The sequence below is a fragment of the Microcaecilia unicolor genome, chromosome 4, assembly GCF_901765095.1.
Source record: "Microcaecilia unicolor chromosome 4, aMicUni1.1, whole genome shotgun sequence".
NCBI lineage: Eukaryota > Metazoa > Chordata > Amphibia > Gymnophiona > Siphonopidae > Microcaecilia > Microcaecilia unicolor.
The window spans coordinates 341,287,279-341,304,579 of NC_044034.1; the positions used below are offsets into that span (position 1 = coordinate 341,287,279).

The following is a 17,301-nucleotide window of genomic DNA, read 5'->3' on the forward strand; positions in this document are numbered from 1 at the left end:
GTGACCTCGCGAGACTTCAACTCTCGGCAGGCATTTTGACTCGGTGCCGAGGATCAGCAACAGGAAGAATGCATGCAGGGCAGCGCTCCGGGCAGGAAAGAGGGGGCTCTTTCCTGCCCCGAAGAGGTCACTAGACCACCAGGGCAGTAGTAAGGTAAGGGGAGGGGAAAATGTGACAGGGGGACAGGGGGTGTGGTGGGGGCGGGGCATGTCCTCCTTTTGGGGGGACAAAATATGGTAACCCTACTCTTATTCCAGCCTCTAGGGCTGAAGTGTTTTCCCCTCCCCAGGGTTAAGGGCCAGGATTACACACCTTTTTTACAGGTGTGCTGAAAAATGGATTGGCACAAGTCCAAAACCCACACCTACACTACTGCAAGCCATTTTTCAGCGCACCTTAGTGAAAGAACCCCAATAACCTTTGGATACATGATTAGGGACACAAACATGCACTTATTTATTCAATATCACAATTCCTCATGTACAGCCAGAAAACAACCTTTTTAGGGTAGATGGAGGGGCATAATCGAACGAAAACATCTATCTCCATGGGCGTTTATCTCCGAGAACGGGTCCGTGAAGGGGCGGACCGAACCGTATTTTTGAAAAAAAATAGACGTCCATGTTTTATTCGACAATTTGTGAGCTGGGCGTTTTTGTTTTTCAGTGATAATGGAAAATGAAAGCGCCCAGCTCAAAAACGAATAAATCCAAGGCATTTGTTCGTGGGAGGGGCCAGGATTCGTAGTGCACTGGTCCCCCTCACATGCCAGGACACCAACCGGGCACCCTAGGGGGCACTTTTACAAAAACAAAAAAAAAGGTAAAAGAGCTCCCAGGTGCATAGCACCCTTCCCTTGGGTGTTGAGCCCCCCAAATCCCACCGTCCACAAGTCTACACCATTACTATAGCCCTAAGGGGTGAAGGGGGGCACCTACATGTGGGTACAGTGGGTTTGGGGGGATTGGACGACTAAGCATTAAGCAGCACAATTGTAACAGGTAGGGGGGGATGGGCCTGGGTCCACCTGCCTGAAGTCCACTGCACCCCCTAACAACTGCTCCAGGGACCTGCATACTGCTGCCAGGGAGGTGGGTATGACATTTGAGGGTGAAAATAAAAAGTTGTGAAACATCATTTTTTGTGGTGGGAGGGGGTTAGTGACCACTGGGGGAGTCAGGGGAGGTCATCCCCGATTCCCTCTGGTGGTAATCTGGTCATTTAGGGCACTTTTTGGGGCCTTATTCGTGAAAAAACAGGGTCCAGGAAAAGTGCCCTAAATTCTAGCTACAAACGCATCCTTTTTTTCCATTATCGACGAAAGGCACCCATCTCTGTTCGGGTGATAACCATGCCCCAGTCCCGCCTTCACCACGCCTCCAACACGCCCCCGTCAACTTTGTACGCTTCCGCGATGGAGTGCAGTTGAAAACGTCCAAGTTTGGCTTTCGATTATACCGTGTTATTCATTTTTGTGAGATAAACGTCCATCTCCCGATTTAGGTCGGAACTTGGGCGTTTTTCTCGTTCGATTATAAGCAGGAGAGTGTCCACACTGAGCTCCTTTTATTATTGACTAGATATACTTAGAAGAGAAAAGAGTTTCAATTATAACTCATCACAAGAAAAAAATATAAGCATACCAATGTACTGCATTAGGAGCTTATATCCAATTTAATTATGTTTTAAAAAAGAGAGCTGCATGAAACAAAATATTTTTATTTTGACTTATAAAACCACTTGTCCCTGAAACATGCCTAAAAACAGAATAATCCATTTGTGTATCTAAAATGTAAACTTCTACATTACAGATGAGGTGAAGATGTGATTCCATGTGCCCCAATGAAAGGAGAGTTTAATTTTTCTTCCATTTATTTGTAGTCTATTCCATCTTTATAACACAAGGCTTCCCATTGCAGATTACAACAACATTTAAGATGAACCAAATCAGGGAACAGGATGTCCTCACTGAAATTTGGACATCTGTATTTGTATAGAACAATGTAGAAAGATTAGCACACAATACAGATTTTATAACTGCTGTTTCTACCAGCTACAATCATTTTTAAGCTATTTTAGTGATATTCAAATTTGATTTCCTGATATTTATATCTACACTAGTAAAAGAGGCCCATTTCCAACAGAAAGGAAACGAAGGTTCCAGGGCCCCCTACCTGCCTCCCTCCCTCCGAGTTCAACCCCCCCCCCCCCCCACCTGCCTCCCTCCCTCCCTCTCCTCCGAGTTCCAGGCTCCCCTCCCCTTCAAGTTCCAGGACCCCCGTCCTCTTGAGTTCCAGGACCCACCCCTCCCCTTCCGGTGGAGTTCCAGGACCCCCTCCCCCCTTCTCATCCCGTGTCCTCTGAGTTGCATGCACCCACTGTCATCCGAGTTGCCCAACCCCGTGCCTCCCTCCCGCTCTTTGGCCTCCGAGTGGAAGCAGGACATGTGCGGCTGCCCCTCCCCTTTGTAAGTGCCGGCCGTTGTTTAAAACTTTTTACCTCGTGGTCCGCCGAGCAGTCGAGCAGGCAAGGAATGGCGCTTCAGACTGCCTTCGCTTTCGCGTCTGTTTCAGCTGTGCCTCTGGTTCCGCTCTTCCGCAAACAGGAAATGAGGGCGGGACCAGAGGCACAGCTGAAACAGAAGCGAAGGCAGTGTGAAGCGCCATGCCATGTCTGCTCAACTTCACTGTTGCTGGCGGACCAGGAGGTAAAAAGTTTTAAAGAACAGCCGGCACTTACAAAGGGGAGGGACAGCCGCACACATCCTGCTTGCACTCGGAGGCCAAAGAGAGGGAGGGAGGCATGGGGTTGGGCAACTCGGAAGACAGTGGGTGCATGGATTAATGAGACAAAGCCAACATAGATTTAGTGAAGGGAAATCTTGCCTCATCAATCTATTACATTTCTTTGAAGGGGTGAACAAACGTGGATAAAGGTGAGCCGGCTGATTATCTGGATTTTCAAAAGGCGTTTGACAAAGTACCTCATGAAAGACTCCAGAGGAAAGTGGAAAGTCATGGGATAGGAGGTAGTGTCCTATTGTGGATTAAAAACTGGTTAAAAGATAGAAAACAGAGAGTAGAGTTAAATGGTCAGTATTCTCAATGGAGAAGGGTAGTTAATGGGGTTCTCCAGGGGTCTGTGCTGGAACCGCTGCTTTTTAAGATATTTATAAATGACCTAGAGATGGGAGTAACCAGTGAGGTAATTAAATTTGCTGACGATGCAGTTATTCAAAGTTGTTAAATTGCAAGAAGATTGTGAAGAATTACAAGAGGACCTTACGAGACTGGGCGTCTAAATGGCAGATGATGTTTAACGTGAACAACTGCAAATTAATGCATGTGGGAAAGAGGAACCCAAATTATAGCTACGTAATGCAAGGCTCCACGTTAGGAGTCATCGATCACGAAAGGGATCTAGTTGTCGTCGCTGATGATATGTTGAAACCTTTTGCTCAGTGTGCTGCAGCAGCAAAGAAAGCAAATAGAACGTTAGGTATTATTAGGAAAGGAATGGAAAACAAAAATGAGGACATTATAATGCTTTTGTATTGCTCCATGGTGCGACCGCACCGTGAATATTGTGTTCAATTCTGGTCACCGCATCTCAAAAAAAGATACAGTGGAATTAAAAAAGGTGCAGAAAAGGGCGATGAAAATGATAAAGGGGATGGGACGACTTCCCTATGTGGAGGAGTGGCCTAGTGGTTAGGGTGGTGGACTTTGGTCCTGGGGAACTGAGTTCGATTCCCGGCACAGGCAGCTCCTTGTGACGCTGGGCAAGTCACTCAACCCTCCATTGCCCAACGCATTGAGCCTGCCATGAGTGGGAAAGCGCGGGGTACAAATGTAACAAAAAAAAAAAAAAGGCTAAATCAGCTAGGGCTCTTCAGCTTGGAGAAAAGACGACTGAGGGGAGATATGATAGAGGTCTATAAAATAATGAGTGGAGTGGAACAGGTAGATGTGAAATGTCTGCTTACTCTTTCCAAAAATACTAGGGTTTGGGGGCATACAACGAAGCCACAAAGTAGTAAATTTAAAATGAATCAGAGAAAATGTTTCTTCACTCAATGTGTAATTCAACTCTGGAATTCATTGGTAAAGGTGGTTAGTTTAGCAAGGTTTTAAAAAGGTTTGGACGGCTTCCTAAAGGAAAAGTCCATAGACCATTATTAAAATGGACTTAGGGAAAATCCACTGTTTATTTCTGGGATAAGCAGCATAAAATATTTTGTACTTTTTTGGGATCTTGCCACGTACTTCTGACCTGGATTGGCCACTGTTGAAAACAGGATGCTGGGCTTGATGGACCTTTGTCTGTCCCAGTATGGCACTACTTATGTACTAACCCCATTATTATTTTGTTCTAGTTTGCTAGCCTCCTTAATTTCTGATAACATTTCATCCTGGCCAGGTGGACGGTAGTACATTCTTATCACTATCTTTTCCCCTTTAACACATGGAATTTCTATCCATAAGGATTCCAAGATGAGTTTTGTATCCTGCAGAAATTTTAGTCTATTCGAGTTTTTTCGGCGCGTTTGGAAGAGGCTGTTCATTTGACCTCAGGTTTATAACCAATTGTTTCTGCATTTCCAGACGAGCTGTTTTTTTCAGAATATAGATAATATACCTGTTTCTCCAGCAATATCTCTGGTTTGATGGTGGAATACCACTATATAGCCCCTGAAGCAGCCCAGTTGGGCGAAACACGGCCTGTGTCGGGCTATAATATGTATATGTATATGAGTTTCTGTATACATATTTTAATTTTGTTACATTAATAAAATACATCTCAGTTTATCAACGATCTGCTTTGTACAGTTTCCACTTTGGAGTTTGCAGATCGTCTGCCCCTTTGTTTTCTTAAAAAACAAAGATGTCCAGGACTAAAACTTGGACGTTTTCACCCAGCCCTGTTTTTATTATGAATAAGGCACAAAAAGGTGCCCAAAATGACCAGATGACCACTGGAGGGAATTGGGGATGACCTCTCGTTACTCCCCCAGTGGTCACTAACCCCCCCTCCCACCCTCAAAAAACATGATTAAAAATATTACTTGCCAGCCTCAGATGTCATACTCAGGTCCATGACAGCGCATACAGGTCCCTGGAGTAGTTTAGAAGTAGGTGCAGTGCACTTCAGACAGGTGGACCCAGGCCATTTGTGGAGGAAACAGCAAGCCCTCCAAAACCCACCAGAAACCCTCTGTACCCACATATAGGTGTCCCATTCCCCCATAAGGGCTATGGTAGTGGTGTACAGTTGGGGGTAGTGGGTTTTGGGGGGCTCAACAGAGAAGGTAAGGGAGCTTTGTACCTGGCAGCAGTTTATGAAGTCCACTGCAGTGCCCCCTAGGGTTTCCGATTGCTGTCCTGACATGTCAGGGGGACCAGTGTACTAAAAATGCTGGCTCCTCCCACATCCAAATTGCTTGAATTTGGACATTTTAGACTTGGACGTCTTCGAAAATGGCTGAAAATCAAAGACGTCCAAATCCAAGGACGTCCAAGGTATTTTCGAACACAAAGATGGCCGTCTGTCTTTTTTCCGAAAATGACTTTTTCCCCGCCTCCAAATTTGGACGTTCTACAAAGACATCCAAATTCCAACTTAGACGTTTGTTTTGAAAATGCCCCTCCATGTAACTTTGTAAGTCTATGTGCTTTGAAAATAAGCCTCCCCGGTCTACTATTGTCTCTACTGCAACCTCGCTATTGGGATGCCCTATCTTCCCTGTTTTGGTGATATCTTTTAAAGATACCTTGTTCCGAACCATACACTTCTGAGCGACTGTCAGCCTTCCCCCAGTTTCTAGTTTAAAAGCTACTCTATCTCCTTTTTTTTAAAATTAAGTTTTTAGTAAGTGGCTTATGGAAGTCATATACAAAACAATGAAGATCAACAGCTGACATGAAACAAAAACAAAATATGTGTACAAAATGAAAAAACTCCCCCTCATTTATAACCCTCCTGAAGGACAACCTCCCCTCCCCAACACAATATTAGAGATCGAGTACAACTGAATAACAATCTATTAGGAGAAACCGAGGAAGTTAAAGAGTGCTCCCAAGCATGACTCTCTATGTGGCATTCACCTCTGGGCCACAAGGACAGAAATCTATTCCATAGTAATACATATTCACACCATTCTGGTGAGCGGTGTTTGGTATAAGTAAGGAGTTCATAAGAAGCCCTTTCTCTCATGGGCATGATACAGTTACAATAAGGAGGATCCTCTGGGGATGACCAGAACTGCAGAATCAGTTTCTTAACCAGAAGGACAGTTAATGTTAAAAATTTAATCTGAATCTTTGAGAGGAGTAAGGCTCTATGATCCCATTCCAACTGATCTGCAGGGATTTGCACAGTATCTCAAAAACGGAGTTTTTTTTATTGTTTTATTTATTGTTACATTTGTACCCCGCGCTTTCCCACTCATGGCAGGCTCAATGCGGCTTACATGGGGCAATGGAGGGTTACGTGACTTGCCCAGAGTCACAAGGAGCTGCCTGTGCCTGAAGTGGGAATCAAACTCAGTTCCTCAGTTCCCCAGGACCAAAGTCCACCACCCTAACCACTAGGCCACTCCTCCACACGAAAGAGTTCTGTATTTTGAGCCCGGGGCAATCTAGAAAGGTGTGTAACATCTATGTGACATCATAAACAAGCGTCTGTGGACCATAAAGCCAATTGGGCACCTCACATCCTCAACAGATATGATCTATGGAGAATCCAGAACTCCTGTACAGCAGCATATCTAACCTTGGCCAAAAAGCCCCGGAATTGCGTCTAAGTCTGTCACCGTCATAGGTGGCTGTAGGTCCTGTGACCATGAGTGAGCTATCCCTTGTAAGTACGTCTCTGCCCCATGTTCTCTTATGACTTTGTACCAGTAACATAATTTGTTTTGCTTAGCTGTGGTGTCAGTCAGTAGTTTGCTAAGGTAGTGTCAGATTTGTTAATAAGGGAAGTAGCGTGTAGGAGGCAAAGCTGTTGAAAAGTAGGCATCTGCCCACCACCTATTTCTAAGATGTCTTGTAGCAGATGGAACACAAATAGACCCAGGCACAGGGGAAATTGTGGGTTGCTGCATACTGGTAAGAATGGGTACACATCTACCCTCCTGGATTCCCTGAGTCTCCACCATCTCCTTACATGGCAAAAATGCCACAGGAGAAGCTCTAGTTCCCAAGCCATGGAAATAGGCCAGGAAGGAATTGGTGTATTGTAGCTGTCAAGAAGGCCCGTCGGGGAATAATGCTGATGGGACGCAATAGTATCATGTATCCATCTAAATGTGGGCCGTCACATTATAAAAGCGGAGGTCAGGAAGAACCAAACCTCCTTGCCCCCGTGGCAATACCAATCGTGGCCGTTCAATCCTAGCTGGTTTATTGTGCCATATAAAGGACCAAATGTAGGAACAGGAGTTTTTTGTGCCAGGAGTTTGTCTTTTTGGGTTATCCAGAGCAGGAGGGTCTGTAGCATATATAGCAACTTGTTTTCAACACTATTTACCACTGGATTAGAAGGTATACATAGTTTACCACCCAAAAGTCTTTTTCAAGACCACTTTTTACCAGAATAACTCGGAAGCACTCCACAATTGGATTTCTGAAGTCCACTTTTGATTTTTTTTTTCATAATCTGAGGCCTTTTGGCTAAAACACAGTATTGTGTCGAGTCTTTTATCAATAAAATTTTTAATTCAAAACTATCTCTGGAACCTGAGATCCATCATCCGCTATTCTCTGCTGTCATTGATCATATTAAACATTTAAAAGTATTTATCAGTTTTACCAGGGTAAGTCAGTAACATCAACTGGTAAGTACTTTAGGCATTCTTCCATGAAAAAAAAGAACCTGTTATGTGGAGGTTTTACTCATCCATCTCTAAGGCTGTGGACCCTCTGTCTTCAGTATACCAGTGTCTGACAAAAGGGGAACACACACAGATTGCTCTCATAGAGCAGAAGCCCGTGCGCCCGGTCAGTGCCATCAGGGCCTTCCAAGCGGGAAAGCAATAAAGGGATAGAAAATGCAGTGGTCAGTTAGGAATAAAGTGTGCTGGGTTCAGAAGTAACTTACATTTCTGTTTCTCTTCAGTTCTAGCGGGGATATTCTGTCAACACAGTAGGAATGATCTGTTAGCTTGTACTTATTTTAAATAATTTATAGAAAAACCAGCATGAAATCAAGACATTTCTGGAGCTATTTAGCAGCAGAAACAGACCGTCTCTAGTATCTTAAAAATACAGCCCTTATTGGCTTCTTCATTCAAACATATCATGAAATAAATAAATCAGTTATTTGAAGCTAGTTAAATTTATTTCATTATTACAGCATATTTTTCACAGACTAGGTGCAGGTTACTGGAGTTTTAATACTGGATTTCCATGAAGTATATACTGTGAGAAATATATACTGTATAAGCACTGTAGTTCTAACATGTGATCAGATCCATCTTTCTTTTTTAAAAGTTTAGTACCTACCTATACAGTTTCTAGTGGTGGCTATTTCTCATTAATACACAGAATAGCTATATATAGCATATACTTTGGATTTCCTGTTTTAGTTGTTGATAATTTCATTCAGTTTTTGAATCTTGAAAGCTCAGCAATCCTGTAAACATTGTTGAGGTGCTGCATATTAATGACATTTAAAGACAGTAGTTTTATCATCAGAAGAAATATTCAACAATACACTGATCACAGAACTGCGGTATGCACCAAATCAACCAAAACAGAAAAGATAGTGCAGATATTCAAACTGTATGCAAGCTACATAACAGTAACCACAGGTTTTAACCAGTTAAAGCTCACTGAAGCAATCACAATAACGCTGCTTTTATAAAATGCATAAGAAAATAAATAAAAGCACAGTAGGAGCCACACTAGAATCATATCTCCAGGCAAAAACAGGTTTTGCACTTGTCATGTGCTATTGTATAAAAGATTTATGATAAATCCAAGTGCTAGAAATGCCATCCTGGACAGTCCTACACTCCTTTTGTCATTCATTGTATGTGCTCCATTGTCTCTTTTACCCTTTGATGTGCTGAATTGTAAAAGTTGGAATTGGAATTCTGTTGGGCTGAAAGGCACTAATAACAAAATCAAGCTATTTCATCTTTTTGCTCTTTTGCATCAGTGACACAACAGATTAGGCATGAATGTTTTATAATTGTGTATTTATCGTAAGTTACTGCTACCTGTATAATCAATGAAGTTGTGTGTGCAGTATTATGCATGGATGTTTGAAAAGGTAAATACGTTGTGATCTGCTTTGAACTGACAGAATATAAATAGTAAGCCTGCTACAGCACATTTCATTACGTACAGTAAGATGTGAAATATTCAACTCACAAATAATCTTGAGTTAGCCATCAGACTCACCCTATCAGGAGGGGGAATGTAGAAAGTTTATGAACTGTTGGCAATGCATAGAGTTTTAGAAAATTGTATGACTATACTATTCCTGAATGTGGGAAAACTGTACACAGCTAATATATTTAATAAATTATTAAATTGATACTGTAAAATATATTGTAACACCAAGAATACAGTTTTACCACACCTTTTTTCATGCTCTTTCTTTGCTAACACATTATTGAAAGAGGTTGGCTTTCATTAGAAGGCATATCTTTAAGTTATTTTGGGGACAGGTTTCAAATAGTCCTTTCAGTAAAGTGCTCAACATTAAACATTTAAGTTTTAGAATTTTAGCAAGACAGAAATGTTGCTAGATGTAACAGAATACATCTCAAATGAGACTGGGCATGCCCTGTTCTTTCTGGATGGCCATACTATAAAGATGAGAACTGAAGCCTTTGCTCAACAAGTTAGGAGAGCAGAGGCATAATATTTTAAGATTTTGAAAAGCAGAGAAGTGGAATAGTTCTACACATATAGCATTGCACATAGGCTAATTTTAAGCTCAAGCCTGCAGCAGGAATGGCGAGGGCTCAGCTTCTGAGACCACAGCACATACAGTGAAGGAGCAAGACCCAGGAGAGGTGGACACTGAGGAGCCTAGCAATCTTTCACAGCTAATGTTTGTTTCTGGTGTCAGTACAAGTCCTCCACTCATCCAAGTTTAATGTTGCAGAGTTAAAAAGAAAACCAATCTTGGAAGAGAAGGGTACCAAGTAGAAAGGGAAAACTGACCCAAATTCACTGATCCCATCAGCTTTACTGTAAGATTTTGCTTCTCAAAGCAAGAGTAAAAAAACAAAACAAAACAAAACCACAACACAGCAACACTGTAAACAGTATTCAAAAATAAAGTGCTACACAGCATGTATTAAGCATGGGTTTTGAGAAATTAAAAAAAAACCAAAACACACACACACACAAACTTAGTGGAATTGAATTACATCCTGTGATGGTTTTGAGATCACCACTGACTGCCTTCTATACTGAATCTGTCTCAAGAATTAGGGGATAAATGTTTACTAGTGGCTCATATCATGAGTCTGTTTTCTTTAACTTTATAAATAATGCAATTATATACCTGAATTATAGTTCTTAAGTCTTACACTTTTCCGCCACCTCTTTTACTTTCTTTGGTAAGCATGAGTTCAAACCACTGAGGAGCAGCAGGAGGTTCTAATAGGTAAAAGACTTCAACTATTTTCTTTACATTTTCATGTCATGTGAGAACAATTTGCAAATATGTAATTGTATCAGGTCCTGACATTATCTGTATTTAATGAGATCTTTATTCTCATTAAATATACTTTGAGGATCTAAAAATAATCTTGGAAATTGTCAGACTCATTTCACCTACATATATATTTTTTTCAGTATTTTGTAAATATATAAATTGTTTTTATGAATAAAGAGAGGGATCAGTGGACCAAACAATGAAATTATTGCACACAATATTTTTCAATGCCCAACTATCCTTTTGAAGTGTTACTTGAACAAACCTTGTAATTTAGGAATTTTATCTGTCGGCATATTCTTGCATTGATGAAATATTAGGCACAAGTAAGGTGGAAGGGCGAGTAAGGGACATTGTGCCACTTACTGATCTGGATGGTATGGGAGGAGCAGGTGGCCTTCTTGAAGGCAGTGTTTGGGAGGAAGTAGAATTCCTATCCCAGTTCCTACTGAATGCAAAGTCAGAGTCAGTAAATATATTTTGTTCCATGTCCATTTGGTGTGGAAAAGCTTTTGCGGAGCTCACTCTGTTGACTTCAGGCAGATCATTGGGAGAGACAGTCAATTTCAGGTTGAAATCATCTTCATCAAAAGTTACCCATCCTTTTGGTTTTGTATTTTCACCTGTTGAAAATGTGCTTGGCAATGAACCTCTTTCCTTGGATTGATCCAGAGAAAATACAGATATATTCTTACTGGGATCTGAATGACTTGTATCATCTAAAACATTACATGTCACCAATCCTTTTGTTGATAGTTGTGCAGCTACTGGCAGTTCTGGTGTCATAAATGGATTTACAGTTTGAGTTCTTCCAGTAAAAGGATTGGTACAGTTCATTCCAGTGTTCACTGCATCAATGAATGGGTTGGGAGAGATGCGCATATTTTCCTGGGAACTGCTATGAGCTGGGATAGGAGACATTGCTGATGTGTAACTTACATTACTTATCGGATTCACATTGTTGTGTGTTACAGCAGGAAAACCTACCGAGTCCATTTGATTCAAAGCTGCACCAGGTGACACATGAAATGGTGTCTGATTTTTTGACATGGGAAGCAGATCTACTGACAGGTCTAAAAAAGGGTCACTGTAGAATTGTGATTCAGCTTTAATGCCATTAACTCCATTTGCTCTAACCTGGAAAAAAAAAGATCATTAATGGTTACATTTCACTTTCTTTTTAGATACAAGGAATATAAAACTGGCCATGGCTACCTTTGTGCATTTTCAATTACTAGAAAGTTGCTCAGACTAAGAAACCTTACCGTGACTCTGAAAATGCAGCCCGCATAATTGTTCTCACTCTGATTCGGAACAAGTTGATGCCTGATCCCTCTTCCTTACCTGCTGAGGTTTCTTAAGATTCTCTCCTTGGTCATCTGCCCTCTTCTGTCTCACTCACTTTACTGATTTCTAGCCTGGCTGCAAGTAAATCTCATTTGCCAGTTCTATCTGTATCTCCTTCCTTTTCTATTTCAGCTTCTCTTTCTTCCTGCCTTTCACCCAAAATATCTTGGATGCATTCCCAGTTCCTTTCCTGAGCTACTAAAACCCAAATTCTGTTCTTCTCCAGGAAGAATTTAATGCTCCTTTTGCTAGACATCTCACCATTGATTCCACATCTACCTCCTCCTCATCTTCAGCCAAAACCTTTGCTGGTATCAGCCCTTCTCCTTTCCCTACATATGTCTAAACTCAGTCACTAAATATTTGTAAAGTCTGTCCATTTCCTCTAGCATGTGCTGCTCCATCCATCCTAGCGGAGGAGTAGCCTAATGGCTAGTGCAATGGGCTTTGATTCTGGTAACCTGAGTTCAATTCCCACTGCAGCTCCTTGTGACCTTGGAAAAGTTACTTAACCTTCCATTGCTCCAGTTACAAAAAAACAAAACAACCCCCCCCCCAAAAAAAAAACACGTAGATTGTGAGCCCTATAGGACAGTACCTGCATACAATGGGTAGAGAGCTGCGTATGTCTAGTGGCGCTACAGAAGTGATTAGAAGTAGTAGTCCATCCTAAAAGCTCTCTGCATTACACTTAGTGAAATTACTACTGCACATGCACACATCTTCCCAGCCGCTGCCAATGCGCAGAACCAGTTCAGCCTAGTACAACAGCTGATAAAATTTAACACTAAAGGGATTTGGGTGGGGTAGTAATATTCATTTTGCTGTCCCTGGAGAGCAGTTGCTACAGGTAACTTCACTTTCTCCAAAGACAAGCAGGATAATAACATTGTTTTACTGATGGAAATCCCTAGCTACCAGGCTGTTCTAAAATAAAAAGGGGGAAAGGTCTACAACAAGCAAGGCTCAATACAGAAACAATTAAAGAAACGTTTTTTTTTTTTTTTTTTTTTGCAGATAGCCTGGAACAGAAGCAAATGGGCCTCACCCTATGCTTGGAACAACCTTCCTGAACCCTTACGCCAAACCCCCTCCCTGCCCGTCTTCAAGTCTTTGCTTAAAGCCCACCTCTTCAATGCTGCATTCGGCACCTAACCCTTACCGTTCGGTGAATCCAGACTGCCCCAATTTGACTGCCCCTATCGGACCGACCGTTCACTTGTCTATTAGATTGTAAGCTCTTTGAGCAGGGACTGTCTCTCTTTGTTAAATTGTACAGTGCTGCGTAACCCTAGTAGCGCTCTAGAAATGTTAAGTAGTAGTAGTAGTACCCCCAAAGTCTGGGTAGTGATGCTGCGACTACTGCTAGATATTTTGTGCAAACTCTGGATGCTGACACACAGCCAAATGGGAGAATGAGATACTGGTAGAGGTGTTTCCCTACTCAGAATCTTAAGTAGTAGTAGTAGTAGTACTTGTTACTGGCATATATTTGTATGTGAGTATAGGGAGTAGTGTGCTCAGGGAAATCATCCTGAACTTTGTTTGGTCAGATAATTGTTTAGGGCCCTTAGGTCCAGGATAGGAAAAAATCCCCTTGCCTTCTTGGTGGCTAGGAAATACTTGGAATAAAATCCCCTCCCTTTTTCCCTTGGTGGAATGGGTTTGACCGCTTTGGCCTGTAAAAGGGAATAGTTCCTTTGTAAGCAATTCCTGGTGCTGAGAGCTTAATTTTGATGCTCTTGGTAGACAATTTGGAGGGAATCTTTCCAATTAGAATGAGTAGCCTTGTCCAGACTACTTTGAGAACCCACCAGTCTGAAGTTACAAGGGGCCATCTTTCTTGAAAAGAAATTTCAGCCATGCTCCAACCATAAGGTCATCTGGGATAGAAACAGGAATTGCAGCTATGCTGTCTCCTGGAGCCAGTCCAAAGCTCGTCCCTTGCTTTGACTGGGAAGCTGGCCAGGACTTCTGGGCCCATTACTGCCATGGACAGGAACTAGAGCCTTGGTTATCATGGGGGCACCAAGAGGGGAGAGGGAACCTATGCCTTTGGGAGTAGTAAGTCCTTTACTGCCCTCTGCTAAAACACCTCCTGGATGTGGAGGCTAAGCAGCAGGATGGGATAGTGAATTGATGGTCTCAAAATGTTTTTTGATGAGGTCCACAACCTCTTCCATCTGGTCACCAAAAAGATCATTTCCCCAGCATGGAACATCCACCAACTTCTTCTGAACCACTGGTTCCAGGTCTGAGGCAGACAGCCAGGCAAGTCTGCATAACCCAATACCCACAATGGAGGCCCTAGTCACTGTATAGAAGGAATCATAGATTGCCTGGACCATGTACTTCCCACTCTCCTGCTACCAGTCGACAGAGTGTTTTGGCCTTCTCCCAAGGAAACATCTCCACAAACTCCGCCACACTGTGTACAATGTTCCACAAGTACATGCTCATTAATAGAATAGTGTTGTGGTAAAACGTTTTCCCAAAAGACTCCAAGGTTTGAGCCTTCCTGCCCAGGGGCACTGAAGAGTGAGTCTTGGAGCTCAAGAGAGGATTCAACTGACGCTTCTTGAATCCCAGAGCCTACCGGACTCTATGTATTAGAGTCCACCTTCTTAATGACTTACTGTAAAGGGGGAAGGGGGGTCTCCACTGCTTCTGCTTCATCTGTAGAAGCTAAAGGATCCTGTGCACGGGCACTTTCACAACTTCCTGGGGGGAGGGGGTCAAACTGAAGGAGGTCCAACATCTTGCCCTCGGCTCATCCTTAAGTCTCCAAATAAAATGAGACAGATTTAGCCATCTCCTGCATGAAGTCAAAAAATGAAAGCTCCTTTAGAGGTGACTTTCACCTTTCATGTTGAGGGGAGGGGTTTGAGAGAAGGGACCCCCTCCTCCGAGAAGACTTCTGGTGCCTCTTCCAACACCCATGAGTGATCTGAATCAGACTTAAAAGAATAACTTCCTTGGAGATGTCTAAGTCTCTGTCTGCATCACACCATGGGTCAGGCCTGGGTTGGGGGCATCGAGGTACCAAGAACCCCTTGTGCCCCAAGGAGCCCCCCCCCCCAGCCAAGACAGACATCAGTTCAATGCACTTCAGTTAAGATGCCCCATCGAGGCCTCAGTGTTGACGTGCTCCCTGCAGGTGGTGCATAGTCCTTCTCAATGGGCTGGAATGCAAATTGCCAGCATCGATGTCTTGGAAGCCATAGCTTCATGCTGAGCAAATATGCACTCTATCTTTTCCTGGTGCATGGCCTTGAGCCGCTCCTCAAGGGCTACCATCGATGAAGGCTGGGGCTCAGCCTGGCTGGTCACATCCTTTGAAGATACCAGGGTAGTACAGGCAACCTGGTCTCAGCTCAACAGAGACTGGTGTGCCCCATTTGGTTCCTGGGAGGGTGAGCAGCCCTTCATGTTGGGGGTGCTTCGAGGACATCAGTGACCCTGATGCCTCAGTAATCTACTTGCTGTGCCTCAAGGGAGATTGATGTTGATGCTTCTTGGTCTCTGTTCGATACATGGCATCACAATTTCTTGGCGTCAAGGATGACGACAAATCCTCCTTAGCCCTCAGGAAGGGATAGGAGGATACCCAATCCTGGTGGCTCATTGATGCTTGATATCGAGGAAGGTGAACACCCTCTTGATGTTGATGTGTCCTTAATGTCTGATGCAGCTCCCAGTGCCAGAGACTGATGCCTTTGATACTGAAGTTGATGGGCTGGCTTTCTCAACACCAAAAATCCATTTGGGCTGCTTCTTTCCACTCTTAATACCTCTCCTTGAAATATACAAAGAGAATTTACAAGCGGGATTAGGATCAGACCCCAGACACTGCAAACATAAGTTATGAGTATCTATGAGGGAAATGGTCCTGTTACATCTGAAGCTCTTCTTAAAACCACTGGGAGGTTTCTGGGATATGTAAGGAAAAATAACGAGGCAAACTCAATGGTGGAAAAGGGGTCCTCAACCAGGTGCCTGAGGCCTAACGGGGCCTGGTGAGCCATTGTGCGAAGAAAAAAAAAAAACTACAAGAAATAAAAGGATAATGAGGAACACTTACACATACAAGGAACCACAAAAGAAGAGACCACAAAATGTGATGAATAAAATGTTTTCACACAAGCTTGGGGCTCTGTGATAAAAACTAGACTGAGCTGGTCCCATGCAATAATTGTTAGTAAGAAGACGCATTAATGTACAGTAGACTGCTTTCAAAAAGATTCTGGAAGAAAGCTGGGTAGCGCTTGTTGATCTGAGCTCCATCGAATGACTTCCCTTATCATCACCCTTCTCCTGTGGGTCCTCAGAGAAACATAACAAAGCTAGTTTGACCCTCCCTCTTTGCGCCCTCCAGGTCCTTAACAGCTCACTCGGAGGCAGATGCTCAAAAGGTGCATAACGTAAAAGCCCATAATGCAGGATGAACGCAGAATCATAGCAAAGCAATGCTCAGAAGAAATTTCTATGCAAATGATACGCAATCTTAATTCATGCTAGTAAACAGAAAGTAGGGGGAGAAAAATACTTGGCATATGCACACAAAATTAGGCTTTTGTATGCCTGTCTAGACAAAAAAACGAAGTGCAAGCACACACCCATGCTATTCTGTGCCTATAAATATGAGCCTTTCAAAAATTGTTTGAACTGAAATTTTTGAAAGGCTCATATTTAGTGTAGGACAAGCAGTGCTGATGTGTAATTGAACTCACATGTTTTGCACGGGCTTCTTTCCCCTTGCAAAAATGGCAAAACCCACAGTTTAAAGTGCTAAATTGACAAGAAATCTCCTCCTGAAAACCTTCAATGCCACTCCTGAATTGGCATTAAGTTTTCAGCGTTAAGGCTAGCATTTGCTTCTGCGCACTATAAAGCCTTCGTTTGGGCATCGAGAAGGAATGCTAACTGGTCTCATCTGCATCCATTTAAATACATTTCAATACAATTTGTGGCCATCTTTGGCATGTATGTTAATACCCACGTTACAGCCCTCAACATCCTGCACACATGTGTGCTAGTCTGGCATTAGGCTTTGAACACTGGTCCCATGGTCTTCCAACTTTGACACTCCCATGTCTCTCCTACTTGCTGGCTAGCTATCAAACTTTGGAGCCAATCACAAATTTAATTTTACAATACTTGTTCTGTCTACTTTTCCTCTCTGCTTAGCCACTGCTCTTCTAACCACACACCGCAGGTTGTTCTACACTCCCATCAGTCTCTGCTTACTTCTGTGCTCTCTCTGTACTAGCACCAACTCC

General features: G+C 42.9%; 1 protein-coding gene and 1 long non-coding RNA gene across 5 annotated transcripts in view; one reads left to right on the plus strand and one right to left on the minus strand.

Annotated features, from left to right (window-relative positions):
- The first annotated feature begins 604 nt into the window (after nt 1-604).
- LOC115469471 lies at nt 605-10,344 on the plus strand. The gene is made up of 3 exons (XR_003942014.1): nt 605-618; nt 6,945-6,953; nt 8,757-10,344. It is a non-coding gene; the product is annotated as an uncharacterized LOC115469471 (long non-coding RNA).
- Nucleotides 9,147-17,301, minus strand: part of SYNJ1 (synaptojanin 1) — a 176,652-nt gene continuing 168,497 nt past the window's right edge. For all 4 annotated transcript variants that reach the window (XM_030202152.1, XM_030202153.1, XM_030202151.1 and 1 more), the window contains one exon: nt 9,147-11,812. In XM_030202152.1, the coding sequence (XP_030058012.1) occupies nt 10,958-11,812 (855 nt within the window). In that variant the 3' untranslated portion in view covers nt 9,147-10,957. The remainder of the gene's footprint in view (nt 11,813-17,301) is intronic.